At 35.8% G+C, this 14593-nt stretch overlaps 3 protein-coding genes and 1 long non-coding RNA gene across 7 annotated transcripts; 1 reads left to right on the top strand and 3 right to left on the bottom strand.

Annotated features, from left to right (window-relative positions):
- Nucleotides 1-2302: 2302 nt before the first annotated feature.
- LOC105829634 lies at nucleotides 2303-3515 on the bottom strand. Its single transcript, XR_004965248.1, has 2 exons — nucleotides 3156-3515; nucleotides 2303-2665 (listed from the first exon to the last, which is right to left on the bottom strand). It is a non-coding gene; the product is annotated as an uncharacterized LOC105829634 (long non-coding RNA).
- Nucleotides 3516-6178: 2663 nt separating this feature from the next.
- LOC105830554 (codanin-1) lies at nucleotides 6179-10288 on the bottom strand. Of its 2 annotated transcripts, none has more exons than XM_012669937.3 (10): nucleotides 10015-10288; nucleotides 9624-9928; nucleotides 9252-9528; nucleotides 8995-9155; nucleotides 8321-8917; nucleotides 8002-8235; nucleotides 7555-7917; nucleotides 7211-7376; nucleotides 6872-7140; nucleotides 6179-6574 (listed from the first exon to the last, which is right to left on the bottom strand). In XM_012669937.3, the coding sequence occupies exons 2-10, from the start codon at nucleotides 9903-9905 to the stop codon at nucleotides 6428-6430; spliced, it is 2496 nt and encodes an 831-aa protein (XP_012525391.1). In that variant the 5' UTR covers nucleotides 9906-9928; nucleotides 10015-10288; the 3' UTR covers nucleotides 6179-6427. The 2 variants fall into 2 exon arrangements, with proteins under 2 accessions (XP_012525391.1, XP_012525392.1); XM_012669938.3 differs by having other exon boundaries at nucleotides 7561-7917.
- A 168-nt stretch (nucleotides 10289-10456) lies between these two features.
- LOC105830558 (ubiquitin-like protein 4A) lies at nucleotides 10457-12442 on the top strand. The gene is made up of 3 exons (XM_012669944.3): nucleotides 10457-11006; nucleotides 11310-11415; nucleotides 11497-12442. Exons 1-3 carry the CDS (start codon nucleotides 10959-10961, stop codon nucleotides 11796-11798), a joined length of 456 nt encoding a protein of 151 aa, XP_012525398.1. The 5' UTR covers nucleotides 10457-10958; the 3' UTR covers nucleotides 11799-12442.
- On the bottom strand, nucleotides 12006-14553 carry LOC105830556 (gem-associated protein 2). Of its 3 annotated transcripts, none has more exons than XM_012669942.2 (6): nucleotides 14436-14553; nucleotides 13704-13907; nucleotides 13527-13614; nucleotides 13301-13459; nucleotides 12932-13210; nucleotides 12006-12202 (listed from the first exon to the last, which is right to left on the bottom strand). In XM_012669942.2, exons 2-6 carry the CDS (start codon nucleotides 13805-13807, stop codon nucleotides 12110-12112), a joined length of 723 nt encoding a protein of 240 aa, XP_012525396.1. In that variant the 5' UTR covers nucleotides 13808-13907; nucleotides 14436-14553; the 3' UTR covers nucleotides 12006-12109. The 3 variants fall into 3 exon arrangements, with proteins under 3 accessions (XP_012525396.1, XP_036150562.1, XP_036150560.1); XM_036294669.1 differs by lacking the exon at nucleotides 14436-14553 and adding an exon at nucleotides 13981-14101; XM_036294667.1 differs by lacking the exon at nucleotides 14436-14553 and having other exon boundaries at nucleotides 13704-14087.
- Between the last annotated feature and the right edge of the window lie 40 nt (nucleotides 14554-14593).

Raw genomic sequence — 14593 nt, 5'->3', positions numbered from 1 at the left:
ACGAGAAACACAATGCAAACGTTCTGCCATGTATATCTTGTACCTTATTCTTCATTTAGCCAACATTTACCTTTATTAGAAATGCTTTTTTGCAAGTATATATTATTAGTAAATTAATTATACTATTTCAAATTTATTATTAAATAAGTATCGATCCTTACATCACTTTATTAGCAGAATTTTTTTGATTTTATTAATATAATTAAATGTAATTAAAAAATTGTTAACATTGATAAAATCGACACACAATTATGGTGCAATATATTATTTAGTAAAATAAATAATTACATTACTTTAACAAAAGTATCTCGCAAGATTCTTTGTTTATTATTAATGCCTAAAATCACACAGTCTGACGCTTTAAACTTTCCACTTTATACATTAATAGGATAAAGAGTAAAAAAGCTTTGTATGTAACATGGCTTTCCTTTCTTTACAACAATACTCTTCATGCAATAACAATTCATCATCCATCTTGAGAAATTACACGACGCCTTCCCCTGGGAGCTGTATAAACATGAAACGTTAACAGGCTTCCGGACTTTATCCGACGTACACGTAAACGCGCGCGAAAGCTATACTTTCCTCATTTGTGTAAAATTTATTTTTACACACCATCGTACGTGTATAATTAATATTTACATAATATTTTCATTCGTAAATTTCTCTTTTCTTCCTACTCTGTCGATTCCTATGTATCGATAATCCCTTTCAAACTTACACAAGTTCTATCAAAAATCATTATTTTTTCCCCTCAATAATGTAAAAATTTCATTACAAAAAATTTATTGATCGGGGTCATACTTTTTCTAATTTTTATTTTTCATCAATTTTAATTAATTTTTTTAGTAATCCAAATATAAACTTTCATTAAAGTAGAAATTATATTTAAAATTAATTTATTCAAATTAAAACCTTTCATCTCTTTGTAGCTTAAAATTGTATGACAACACTATAAATCAATAATATTAAAATAAAAATAACGCGATTAATCAATTTTTTCTTATTTTCTCAAATCGCGATAAATGAAACTTGAGCAAATTCCATTATTAAAGATAGGCAAAACATATATTTTATAACTTTATCTACGTTTATTTATAGTAAAATATATTGCGAGACAGTGCAGCATAGGGGATGAAATGTAGCGTTTCGAGCCATCAAATGTTTGATGCATTGCAATGACGAGCGCGATCTACAAGCGTGATCAATCGTAAATGCGAAACGGGACGTGTCGCGTTATACCAATCAGCACCAGTTGGCAACTGGTGCAACTGCACACTATACGTAATAACGTAACGTTTAATGGCATTCGATGATAGTTTCGCGCATCCGTGATATATCGGTTATCAGTCATGCGGACGAAACATGTGAAAATACGTGGCAGATGATATCAAGCAGTTATACTACTTTGAACCGCGTTCGCGCAAGTGAATATCCCGACGTTTGCTCCGACGGCTCGCCGGTTTTTTTTTATTTTGTTCCGAGCTTCATCGTACAAAGCAGCCTCAAGCTTTTCCGCGGTATTTTTTGGGGTTTTTTTTTTGCGTATGTTGTATCTATGACGCGAATCACGGCCGACAGATTGACGACGGATGACGACGATTTATCGGGCCGCATAATTCGGCCTCGCAGCGAACTGACATGACGATCTTTTGACGACTCCTTTTTTCACGTTCAGTCGCATGTACACATATTCCAGCATTTCAGTTTCAAAAATTACATTTCCAGTAAATATCGAAGTCAAATAAAGCTCATTTTAATGGAATTGCTTGCACCTTAGTAAAAAAAAATTGTGATAAATCATAACAAAATATCAAAAGTAATTTGTGTTTAAATGTTACATAACAATTCGAATTTACAAAAATGTTTTTTGTAGAATATGTGTCTGTTGTCCCAAGATATATTATTTCGAAGCGAACGTAAAAATATTGACTTCCAAGCTTTATTTAAATAACTGTTAAATGCCGATTAACGATTGAAATAATATTTCAAGGGAAAGATTTATATTTAACATGAGCCAGCGAGCGAATACGATTTTCCATAAACGTATACGCATTTCATCTCGCTCTTACTGACGCTGCAGCCACCTGAACGCAATTGATTGCAATTCACATGTATTCGTATCCCGTGTACACACGTACATACACGTCTATCAACGAGTATGCTGCTATATCATCGCTTCTCTTCACACGCATCTAATTTCAATATTTGTTATAACGCAGCGCAGCGATTCAGTCATCAACAACGAGCGGCGTTGCAGAACGCGTGGAATAAGAGCTACGGTGTTTTGGTTCTTTTTTTCTTTTGTTTTTCTTTTCCAAGCGAAGAGAGTGAGACTTACCTCGCGTTCTTGGCGGGACGAGCCGATAAATAAGCAGCAGGATCGAGAGGGATCACGCGGCTCCTCGCGGTCGTTCATGTTCCGCGGCGACGACGACGACGACGACGGCGATGATGATCCATGTGACTCGGGGTGGCCACGTGATGCCGGCCCCGGGGGACGCTCGCTCCCCTGCTCCCCGTGACCGTTATCAGTTTATCACTCCGCGATCGCCCGCCGCGCGTTTCATACGTGCTTCCGGCCTCGAGGATCGCGTCGCTTCTGTGCCGACAAGTTCCCTCCTGATATACGCCGGGCGACGTGCGACGGTCACGTCCAACGCGTCTGCAAAGATATTTCACGCAACGATAGAAAAAGAGGTTGACGAGGGAAAACGCGAACTGCTTTAACCAACTACCTTACTTTATCAAGTATGGCGTCGACTGAGAATCGGAGTCCGAACCGATCGACCGAGAAGTATCGAGATTCGATCTCGCAGGTTCGATCGCTCGGCAAGTGAGGGAGTTGCTGTTGCCTCGTCACGACCAAATTCAAATTATAGTAATCGAAACCGCCGTTTTCGGTTAACAAATATGGCGGTTGCGATTTCAATGGAATCTCGATCTCTGAGAGATCATCATCATACTCGATGGACTTGGCCGCGACGAGAGACTCGTCGTGTTTCTCGTCAGACGCGGTCAAATATTCGCGAATAAATATGAATTCACATTAATGCACAGAGTTTATGTATTTGTAGCTTTCATACACTAGACTAACTTGCCTCCCGACGTTAATGGGAAATCGCGCGGGAAGAGAGACGCGATGAGATTCTTACCGTATCTTCCGCCGTTGACCTCCAGCGACCGTCAAGGTCCGACTTTTCCTATTTTCGGTTCATCAGTCTCACTCGACACGTTCCTTTTTCGTTTAGGATCTCCACCGCATCTCGTGTGGTGTCCAAAGAATTCGACGACCAAGCTTGACTCGACAGTATCACATACACGACACGGTCGCGCGTGAAATAAGAATCGGGCGAACGAATCAAGATCGGCTCCGAGAAGTATCGCCGTCGCTCGCTGGACGGAAACCGGAAAAGAAACGCGGACGCGGACGTGGACACAAATGCGAACACGACGGACCGCGGGCCACGACTGCGACTACTGCGAGGAACGAGGAACTCGTTCGCGCCCCGCGAACGCGCGCGCGGATCTGCGATTCTGCGCCGCGCATGTATATACTTACGTACTATACGTAGTACAACGTACACGCGCGCCAAGTGTACGGCGTGAAGTTTGCCCAATCTCCACGGGGACCGAGAGGCATTCCGCTCGATTATACCAGCGCGCATAATTTCTAATTCTCTCTCTCTCTTCTCGAAAATTATTCATTTCCGCGGGCAACGTAATTGAATTAATTATTTCAAGAAGTGTATTAAAAAGTACGCTCGCAAAATTGCAAAAACATTTACGTCGTAGCACATCTAGAGACCACACACACACACACATACACACACACATTTCTTCCGATTATTTTCCCCGCGCTATCCGCCGACCAATTAAGTTTCTTCATTATAATTTATAAGTTAAAAATTAAAATTCGCTAGAGAAATGCTAAATATATTGATGCAAAAAATATCTTTTGGTTAATTGTATTAACTCGAGAAAATCCAACAAATATTTGTTAAAAAATATTTTCCTTGTAAAAAATTATTGCCAAAATACTTTGTACATATTACATCCTTTTTTTCTAGAATATATTATATCAACGTTTGCTTTTGCAAAGGGGTTTCGACATTTTTATCATTTTTGATTTGTAACTGATATCGTACCGTATATATATATATATATATATATATATATATATATATAATATGTTGTGGCAAATGACGGGAAAATGGGAAAACAAACAGATGTTCGAAATAGATAGCGTTTGAAAAATTGCATAAAATTATATCACGCGAGTTAAATTTATGGCACGAAATTTCTAAACGCCACGTGGCGCAATATAGCACTAATATAATATTTCCTGCGTGTGAGATAACTCGTCAACAGCATGTTGCAAGCAAAAATCACTAAATACATAATCCTCAAAATTTCAAATTGATTTAAATCGAGTTTTACAACTGACGCAACTTCAGGCTAATTTATGTCTTTAATAATGCAATATATATAATCGATATTTTTCATAACTTAAAAGCAAAGAATAAAAATTACAACTTATTCATACCTTATTAATAGTAATATTATCATTTCTCAATCAAAAGAATAATTATAAGAGTTAAAACAAATAAATAAAATAAATTATTTACATATTTAATAGTTGTTAATTTATTTAAAAATAATTTCCCAGTAATAAAATAAATAATCATTGATTGTATATTGATAGTGATTTAAACACTCAAATAGATATATTTATCGAATAAATTATCTAGAAAATGACTGGATAGATTTAACAGTTTTTAGTAATACAATTAATATTACTATCGTTCCTTTTTTTGAGTTTAATTCTTCGACTTAAATTCTTTAATTCTCCCATTGAGAGATGATCGATAAACTGAGACGAATTATGAGAGGAAATATCTGCCTGTCGTTCACGAGGCCAGAAAATTTGCGGTCACTCGCTTGCGAGCAACGGAGGCAAGATTAGATACTACCATCGAGAGGACGAGAAGGTGGACGACCATTGAGAGTTATGGTAATGGAACGGGGGTGGATAACCCAATTTCGAAAGGACAAAAGGATCATCCTCGTTGCGTCAGGACAATGTGCCTGGCTGTAACAGTATCGTTCAAAAAGATGGATCTTTGAGGACTATTATCGACCCGATGATTTCCAATCTTCGCGCAAATAAAAATTAAATACTAGCTATAATTTGTATTGTAACATTAAAAACAAATTTTTATTTTTATAAACTAGATAAATCAAACTATGAATAATTTATTTTTATACAATAATTGATAATTTATCAAAACTATATTAAAACCAAATCATTATATTTTCTACAATTTTCGTTATATTAAGGGTTTCACAAATTATCTTGAGCCCCTCGAGATTTATAGTTAACCCTGACACTACTCCAGCTGTCGCAGTGTGCGCTTGACAGAGATAACGATGCGCGTTATATTACCTCAGCAAGATGGGAAAGCGCCCTCGGGGTGAATCAGAGACACGAACAAGCTACAGCGCATGCGAAAACAAGACTTGTTTAAAAAGTTAATTTGCAAGCATATCCTAAAAGATATAAGCATATCCTAAAAGAATAGAATATATATGTTAATTGAGGTGAAACGCAGTCCCTGTTAAAGCCTTAACTTGTTTTATTAATAAATTAATAGACCATTGTTCAATGAAAGTTTATCTTTAACATGATGATTGACATAATTCAAATCTCTAATGTTAATTTATTTATTAATATTTTGTTTACTTAAAACAAAATATGATTCAAATACGCAGAAATAATATTTTAAACTACTTACAGATAAACTTGTTATTTATTCGTATATTCAAGTAAAGCGTAACTTTAATAAGGCATATTTCATTACGCAACTGTCTGTCAAGCCTAAAGGTACAATAATCTGTCTTCATTGTATGGGCGGTGGCAATCTAGAATTTAGAATCGTGGAGATAGAATAATTTAATTTGTAAACGACAAAAGAAAGCTACAAAGAAAGAGTATCTGCGAGATCTTGGCAACACCATATGGCAGTATCCCGCGCTGATCTCGATAAGCTATCTCGATATTCTTGATGCGTACGTGCACAAACGAAAACATGGCGTGAAGGAATGTTGCTGATTCATCAATTATAAAATGTCCAGTAATTATAAAATATACAGTCGTGTGTTTAATAATCCTCATATATAAAAAGTTAGTTTCTTTATTTTCTTACTCATAAAATACTCGTCCATATACACTCTCAAAGCGAATAATACGCATGCATCTTTGTCGCGTACACATTTACAAAACAAGAATGTTTCGTACCGTAATATATAACAATATACATTTATATGTACAGAAAAGATTTTAATTATATTTACAGAAATTTATCTCAACAAAGTCATATTTTCCAATTATCGCAGTACCGTTAACTATACTACTTATTATGTCAGTCTATAAATCATCCTCACAAAAATCGATCTCGTGATATGTTTCTACTACCCAGCCAAGGAGGTACTTAACTTTCTCTGTCGCTTCATCAGTGGCTTTGTAACCCTCAATGGCCTCGGACAGGCACTTCGATAAAAGTTTTAACAAAGGCTGAGAACAAGAAAATTGATATTAAGAACATAATGTGATATACAATTAGGAATTTAAGACAGTACACCAGGACATGGATCATTAAACTATTTGTGTAAAATATTTTGTATCTAATATATCTAATCTTACATTTTTTAATGCGGTTTTCTTTTAAAAAAAGAGAAAAAAAATATTACATTTTACATTACTTTTATGAAACTAAAATTACAAAAATTATATACATATGTATAATTTATTTTTTTTTCTCTTTTATCATTTTATCTCAATTGATTTGGATTATATCACATATACACTTACCACAGGCCAATCTTGTCTGAATAAAGCTACACACTGATCGCTTAAATTGTTTCCATCGAGTATCTTTGTTTCTAATAGCCTTTTCAGAAATTTTCCAAAAATTGGCCACATTGTGTCATTCCGTGGCTGCGTCAGCAACATAATATTTCTAGAACACAGAATTCTATGCATAGGCGAATCATCTTCGTCATCTTTTAGACTGTCTAATGACCATATTTTAATCAATTTGTCCTGGACCTCTTGCGTAAAGAGATCTGTTCTATATGCCACTGAAAATGCAGATTATCATAGTTGTGTGCAACTTTAATATCAAACTTAACATTACAGTATTAAACATACCTAAAAACAGCGCAAAATCCATACTGAGATTATACAAAACTTTCTGTGGTCCTGGTAATAAATCACTTCTTTGATTAAACGAGTGATACAGTTTGTCTAAAATGTCCAATATAGACGATATAGTTAAATCTATACCATGGTTATCCAACATATGCCATATCAATTCCTTTAGGCAAAAACAAGTAAAAAAATATTTAAACATTAATAATTTAAAATTATTCATTCAGAAACAATAAAAATTAATATTTTTTTAGAAAAAAATTTTTTTTTCTCGGGCGCGTGTGTGTGTGTGTATGTGTGTGTGTGTGTACATATTCTTTATTAAATCATACGAGTATTCTTACCCGAACCTTGTCCATCATAACAGTAGGACTAGGAGTATCTGTATTGTGATGTTTTTCTTGCTTGGAATGTATAGGACTACTGTTCCGAAAGAATCTATTAATCTCAAGTTCCATGTCCTTTATAAACAAGGAATCACCGGCAATATGTGACTGAATCCACTGATTTATTCGTTCCATCGCCATTCTAGTCGCGATCTTAATGCACATTTCCTTGACTGCCATTAGAGAATCTTCTGCCAACAAAGATTCTATCGATGCAGCGACTCGCGCCTCACAAATCGTCGGAATTGTTTTCTCACACTGATCTTTTAACTCTCTCGACGCGTTATTGGCCAATGTATTCATGTCGCTCACTAGTGAAGCCTAAACATCAAACTGAGATTTAAATGCTTAATCTCTTCCTATATAATATAAACTTTTCTTTTTATAATTGCACACAAACATTACCTTAAATTCATTGAAGTAATTTCTCAACAGTTCGCTCTGTTCATCAGAATCTTTCTCGATGTGCTTATGTTTCAAAATTTTTCTGAAACAATTTAAATTTGCTTCTCGCGACGAAGCCAATAAGGTGTTGCATATGTGCTTCACACAAGTTGACGCAACTCTTTCGGAAACAAAATCAACAGTCTTTCGAGTAGAAGCCGGTTGTCCATGAAAAAAAGCTTCTTCCAATTGCAGCTGTCAAAAGGAAAATTGAACGTATCACGCAACATAATAACGTTATATAGATATATTAAATATAAATAAATTAAATAAACAATACCTCCAAATGTTTTGCACGAGTAGTGCCTCCTAATTTACGTAATTTGCTGGTAACGGGTGTAATATGCTTATTAGAATTAATATTCAAATTTGTCCCATTTCCTTGAAACACAGAAAGAGTTGATTCCATTCGCGGACAACACATACGCATCGTTCGATCGGTAATTATATCCAATTTATCAAGACTACTTTTGATGGGAATTTTCGATGCGCAGTCGGCGGAATGCAAATTCTTTTTCTTTTCAGAAAATTTTTCAATCTGTTTGAGACTCTTTAGTTCCTTGATTTTGCAATTCTTTTGCCAGACAACGTAAAAATCTCTGGGAAAATTTGGTAGCTCAAACAGCCAACATAAACTCGATTTGAGCAGTACAGCCGATTGTTGAGAAATAAGACAATCAGGGGCAAAAAGATCAGTCTGATTAATAGCATGATAAATGTAATATAACAGTTCTAAGATCTGCTTATAGTATGGCAGTCGAAGTGACACAATGTCCATCATAGCCAGATATTTTACTACCCAAGGTATTGTCAATGACAGTTTGCCTTCGATTATAGCGTTCTGAAGACATGCTTGTAAGTTCAATGATGGTAATACCTAAATAACAATCAAAAGATTATTTAAAGAAAATTAAAAAAAATGTTTTTTAGACACAATTTTTAAATGTTATGTACTTTGCTTCTTATCTCTACTTGTGTTATTATAATCTCTTTTGTAGTGTTACATTCAGATCTGTATGGTAATGATATTAAAAGTCCTAATACTTTTGCAAGAAGCCTTAAACTGGCTAAACAAGTAATAAAATTCTGTTGAGTTTGATCGTCAACCATTGTTTCTGCAAAAAGAAAGGTAGAGAACAATTATCTTCCTAAAATCTTAAATAGAATGTAAACAAATAATTAAATTATTTAAAAAATAATAAAAATTGTACCTGAGTCTTCTATCTCACTATTAGCAAATTGAGTATCGTTCAATTCCATTATCTCATGTACAAAACAGTTCTCCAAATGTGTATAAAATATTGGATTAAATGCGTGCAATATAAAATCTTTAAAAAATTCCTGCGTACCAGGAAATGAAGGACCAATACTTTGATTCTGTGATGGTAAAGGAGTCACAAATCTCTTACTGAGTTGCGTCAATTTTTCTGGATTAACATGCTTTAAAGCTTTCAGGAAATTCAAGCTCTCATCATCCACTACATCATCCTATAATTAATGATGTAAAATTGTATCATTATTGAAAACATTTTTATCATAGTAATATAATAAAAAAAAAAGAATATAAACAGCTATGAATTTACCTGATGTCCATTCTGTATGCATGATGTTAGCAATTGTGACTTAAATAACCTAGCAATGTGATAATAATTAGTGCAGTCATTATGCAACGTCAACATATTTCTTATTTTGCCACCTAGTGCAATTTGGAATACCCATCCTGGTACCAAATGATTCACTTCCCAAATTCTTAGGATATCGTAAAAGGCATCTCGCTGCTTTTTGAAGGTATGGAACGCCATGGCAGACGAAAAATTCTCGCGATTGTCAGTGTCAATTTGAAAAGACACATTTATCTCCCCCATCGTGCACGTCAATTTTTAGCTGGCTACAAACAACGATAAACATTTAAATGTCGCAAAAAAATCTCTAAAAAATAACTTTTACAAGTAATTTGTGTTCATTTATAACAACCTGTTCGCTGGCCAAGTATCTCGTTCCTTTTAATTAAACATTTCAAAATCATAAAAATATATTTTTCCGTCCATAAAGGTTAACTTTTCGAAGCATGTCAGACAAATTGCGAAGAATTGTCGAAGAGTGAGACTTCAATTAAATACAGAGAACGTACAATTATCGTTGTTATACAATCTTCAATCGCACAGTGCACATTTTTCGGTGTCAAGATCGTATTTTCAAACATATGGATACATATCACCGCATTCTATCAATATTTTCTCGCTATACAACCGGGTCGGCTAGATAAGATTAGGTTAGGTTACATTACATTGAACGCTGGCGCCTCTACGATCGGTAAACGTAAAAGAACACGGGATCCCATGCGAGCTTCCACTCTCGAACTTCCGACCACTTTTTGGTCAAGTGGTTGCACAATCTACTTCTACCAACTTCTACGTAGAGCCACTACGGCTCGATACGACGATAGAAAAAAAGGAGATAGAAAGAAGGTAGGAAAGGAAATCGAATAAGGAACACGAGAGATAAATTGACGCGCGTGATCTGAGGATCAACGGTAGTGATTCGGAGAGACAGGAGTATCATGCCAGTGAAGTGCGACGACGATTGGAGGAATTATCACGAGGCATCACTGTCGCTATCGATATCCGCTCGGGCGATCACGTCAGTATCGATATACGTGTCGCGCCGTTGCTCCTGAGGAAAAAGGAGAAGAAGACGAAGGTGCAGTCGATGACGCCGATGACGCCGTGCTATCACGAATCGTGCAAACGCAAAATATAACCTCTCCAGCGCCAGTAAGATGCGCCAGCTTTTGTCGGTCCAGTCGGAGACATCATTGTTCCGAGAAACCTGATCTCGCTTGGCCACGCGCCCCACGCGTCCACAAGCGTCGCACACCTAACGATTCGTCTCCGCGATCCTCGTCTCGGTCGCTCATCATGAAAGTGATCGTAAAGAAGCTGCAGGGGAAAGAGTGCGTCGTTGACGTGAGTACAGCGTGGCTGTTGCGTTGCTCCCTTATTTTCTCATCAAGCATGCATTATTTCCTATCTGAATTTCATCGTAGACTAATATTCGCAATATTGAAGCCTCCACATGTTCATCCTTATCTCAAATAAATTTGCTTGCTCGAACGTTCGTTAATTGAGAAATTAAAAATGCCAAGGTTCGTCTTTACGACGAGCTTCTCTCTGACGTCATAGTTTGTTTTATTTTTCGAAGTTTCGAACGTTTCTTTTGAGAACTTGCTCATAGAGATTATTTTCAAGTCGTTATACACATGATTTTAGATACTACCATCGGAGACAGTGTTGGAACTCAAGCACAAAGTGAGTGACCTATTGGGCATTGATGTACCGCAACAAAGATTATTACTCACTGGCAAGACTTTAGCGGGTAAGGACATACAATCTCACTTAGCATTGTGTATCACTATAATTTTTCATTATCACTATTCTTTTATTTGGTGGTTTTCAGATGAGAATCCCCTAAGTTTTTATCCAGGTATCAAAGATGGCAGTAAGTTAAATCTCTTGGTGATTAAAAAAGCAGAGGAAGGCTCCAGTGAAGCAAGATCCTTACCCCAACAGAAAACGGGTGTTCATCTGCTGAGAGAAGAGGTAACTCGAGTGCTCAGGCATTACTACACGGTTTCCGAGACTGAGTCCATAGTCAACGAGCTGATAAAGGACTTGAAAAACAAAGTGAATAATCTTAGTTACGATGATCTAGAGAGACTAGCCACTGCGTTACTCCAGGACCAAGAGAACGTAGCTTAAGGATCACTCAAGATCATTCAATTTTCGCTTATCGATTGATTATTGTAATACGAGTTTATTTAATTGAAGCATTGCCTTATATTATATATCAAGCCCCCTCCCCCCCTAATAATTGGTACTGTGTAATTTAAAGCACGATTGTAATGAGTAAGCAAAACTTAAAACTTAACGTATTATTCTCTACATTTGGAATCTAAGGTCAGAATATAATCTTGTGTGGAATTTATTAAAGATCGCTATGTATACAAATAAGTGTCACGCCACGTCATAAATAATTATATCATATGCAGAAATTGTGTGATGAGAAATTGTCAAGGATCTGCCAAGTCTAATTGACGAAAGTATCTCGCTACTAGACAGATGAATAAATTCAGCGCTCCCAGCTCCTGCGCATCCAATTCTCTCTATAAAAAAAGCGAGATAGCAAAAACAACGTTAGTAAATTCTGACGTAAACTTTTGTAGATATTAATGAGACGACGAGCTAGTTTAGAAGAAAAGTTCAGTCTCTTATTTTCTCAACCTTTTGTAATCCGACGAATGCGAATTTTTATTATCGCCTGAACCTTTTTCTAATATCAGGAACGAAATAGCAGCAACGTACGTAAAGGAAGTTATGCAATAAAAATGTTTTGTTAATAGAAATCTGGCATTTTCCTTTTGTGTCCTCTCTTCTTTTATCCTATATTATTTAGATTATTAACAATGAATTGGTTGCTAATAATAATAAACATCAAACTGAACTTTTCTTTTTAAACCTAAAAAATTAATACTTTGGAACTAAAAACCAATTATATTCTTACTATTATTTATCATTCTAAAAAAGAAGTATTAAATTGTATCTTGAGTATTTAAGATTAAATTTAATCACTTGGACAAGCTACACAGTTGAAGTTATGTTTAATATTTTTGTAAAAATTTTTTTTATTTGCTTAAAGAACATTGATCTTAAAATTTTTATATGGCACGCACTCTTTGTAAATATATCAAAATTAAATCTGTTGATACAAGTAAAGTTAAGCAAACAAAACTTTCTAAACACGTTTTCTTCTTACTAAGCATAGAACTATATTGGTTGATTTAATTCCAACGTATTACGACACTAAACCAGCTTGATCAAATAATGAATATTACAGAATCTACACGAATGACAGAACACGCTCGAGCTAGTGAACGCAAGCAGGAACAAGTATCAGGCTGCAATGGTTGCTCCAAGATTGCGAGTAACGTGTAAATCCACTGGCCTATTTTGTATTCAATTCTCCTTTCAGTCTCCACAAATTGCACTAAATGCTCAAGTACTTGTTCTATGTTAGACTGATTAAAACAAAACAGAGTATTCAGTGTTGGCTCAATCTTTTCTTCGGCACCTAAACAGAAGCTGACCCAAGCGTTTTGATCGTTTATGTCTGGCTGCAATATCAAGGAAAGTTGAAGACAAATTGAACAAAACTTAAGATTACCTTAAGTTTATTACTAACTTATTTTATGAGGTTTGTTTACCAAATTAATGTCAGGTGGTCTCCACTTGCGCTTGCCTATTAATATCTCGTTCTTCAGTTGGCTCACATATAGCCTCAGCTTAGAAAAGTCAGAAACTTGATATTGTTGCCATTCAATAGTTGGCTTGAGGTTTGCCGGTGCTTGAACACATCCTGCTAACTTTTACAGTCACGTTTATTTCACCATTGTAGGATTATAGGTATGTGATTTACAGGAATTAACTTACAGTCTTAACATAAGCTTTTGTCGGTTGTTTCACACATGACGGATCTAAATCGGCCACCACTACGTCCGCGCATTGTCTGGCTTCTATTCTAGAATAAAATAGAATAAGATTCGCAGGTGTACAATATTGGAAAATGGAGAGAATGAGAAAAAGTGATCGAGAGAAACATTAGCTTACACTACTCGTTTGATGTATTCCTCCCCGGAAGAGGGTGGCAATGATAGATTGATATCCTCATCGATATCTCCCACCAGAAATGCCTGCTGTTTCAGGCAATCCATCACAATTCCTTAGCGGAGAATTCTCGTATCTCGCAAAGTTCGAGTGAGGTTAACTCCACGCTATTCTTATGAAACACATCGCAGTCAACACCTGTACTTGCTGTAAAGGTATTTCAGTTCATTCAAGAGTAACTCTTGAAATTAAAAGAAAAACGAACATATTTTTATAGTGCCTTTTCTCTCTCCACTTCTCCAGATATTTACAAATATGATCCTCGAGACAGAGTCTCGATAGTATTTCTCGATAGCAGCGGCACATTCATGATCATTTTTTATCTCTTACAATTTACATAATTCTATCTGTATAGAGACATTAAAAAAAACGAAAAATAAAATTTAGTCGCGCATTTCTTGTACATATATTTTATATATATATATATATATATAACGGTGCGAAAGTGTACAGAATAAAAATAGTAATCTTTAAACTTTTAAAATATAAAAATTAGGATGTATCGCACGAGCGCGCGATTATGACCAATCGGAATGGTTCCTTCGTGCGAAATCGGCTGCGTCGATTGGCCGTGCCGCAGCAGTTGTCTCATCTCCGTTGTGAACGGACATGCGAGAGCGATAAATAAAATGCGTTCGGCAAAGCAAATCTGAGACATGTGGAGTGCTCTCTTACCTTACTCTATCTTTGTTCAATTGCAGTAAATAACAAAGACAGATGGTATGTTCGCGTCGGGGCGCCCCGACATGCTCCTACCAAAGAGGAACCTTCTTCTTCTTCTTCTTCTTCTTCTTATCGCCCAATGGATTTCTGCCCTTCTTGGAGCAAAGTAC

The sequence above is a fragment of the Monomorium pharaonis genome, unplaced genomic scaffold (genome assembly GCF_013373865.1).
Source record: "Monomorium pharaonis isolate MP-MQ-018 unplaced genomic scaffold, ASM1337386v2 scaffold_38, whole genome shotgun sequence".
NCBI classification, from domain to species: Eukaryota; Metazoa; Arthropoda; class Insecta; order Hymenoptera; family Formicidae; genus Monomorium; species Monomorium pharaonis.
The sequence above is the reverse complement of the archived record's forward strand: the minus strand, read 5'-3'. Positions and strand labels throughout refer to the sequence as shown.

Coding starts and splice junctions, on each gene's coding strand:
- LOC105830554 (XM_012669937.3), bottom strand. CDS start 9,905: ATGGGGGAGATAAATGTGTCTTTTCAAATTGACACTGACAATCGCGAG. Junction 8,236..8,320: donor CTCGTGCAAAACATTTGGAG/GTATTGTTTATT, acceptor TCCTTTTGACAG/CTGCAATTGGAAGAAGCTTT. Junction 7,918..8,001: donor ATTACTTCAATGAATTTAAG/GTAATGTTTGTG, acceptor TTTGATGTTTAG/GCTTCACTAGTGAGCGACAT.
- LOC105830558 (XM_012669944.3), top strand. CDS start 10,959: ATGAAAGTGATCGTAAAGAAGCTGCAGGGGAAAGAGTGCGTCGTTGAC. Junction 11,007..11,309: donor GGAAAGAGTGCGTCGTTGAC/GTGAGTACAGCG, acceptor ACATGATTTTAG/ATACTACCATCGGAGACAGT. Junction 11,416..11,496: donor CACTGGCAAGACTTTAGCGG/GTAAGGACATAC, acceptor GGTGGTTTTCAG/ATGAGAATCCCCTAAGTTTT.
- LOC105830556 (XM_012669942.2), bottom strand. CDS start 13,807: ATGGATTGCCTGAAACAGCAGGCATTTCTGGTGGGAGATATCGATGAG. Junction 13,615..13,703: donor GAATACATCAAACGAGTAGT/GTAAGCTAATGT, acceptor ATTTTATTCTAG/AATAGAAGCCAGACAATGCG. Junction 12,203..12,931: donor CTGTCATTCGTGTAGATTCT/GTAATATTCATT, acceptor CTTTTTTTATAG/AGAGAATTGGATGCGCAGGA.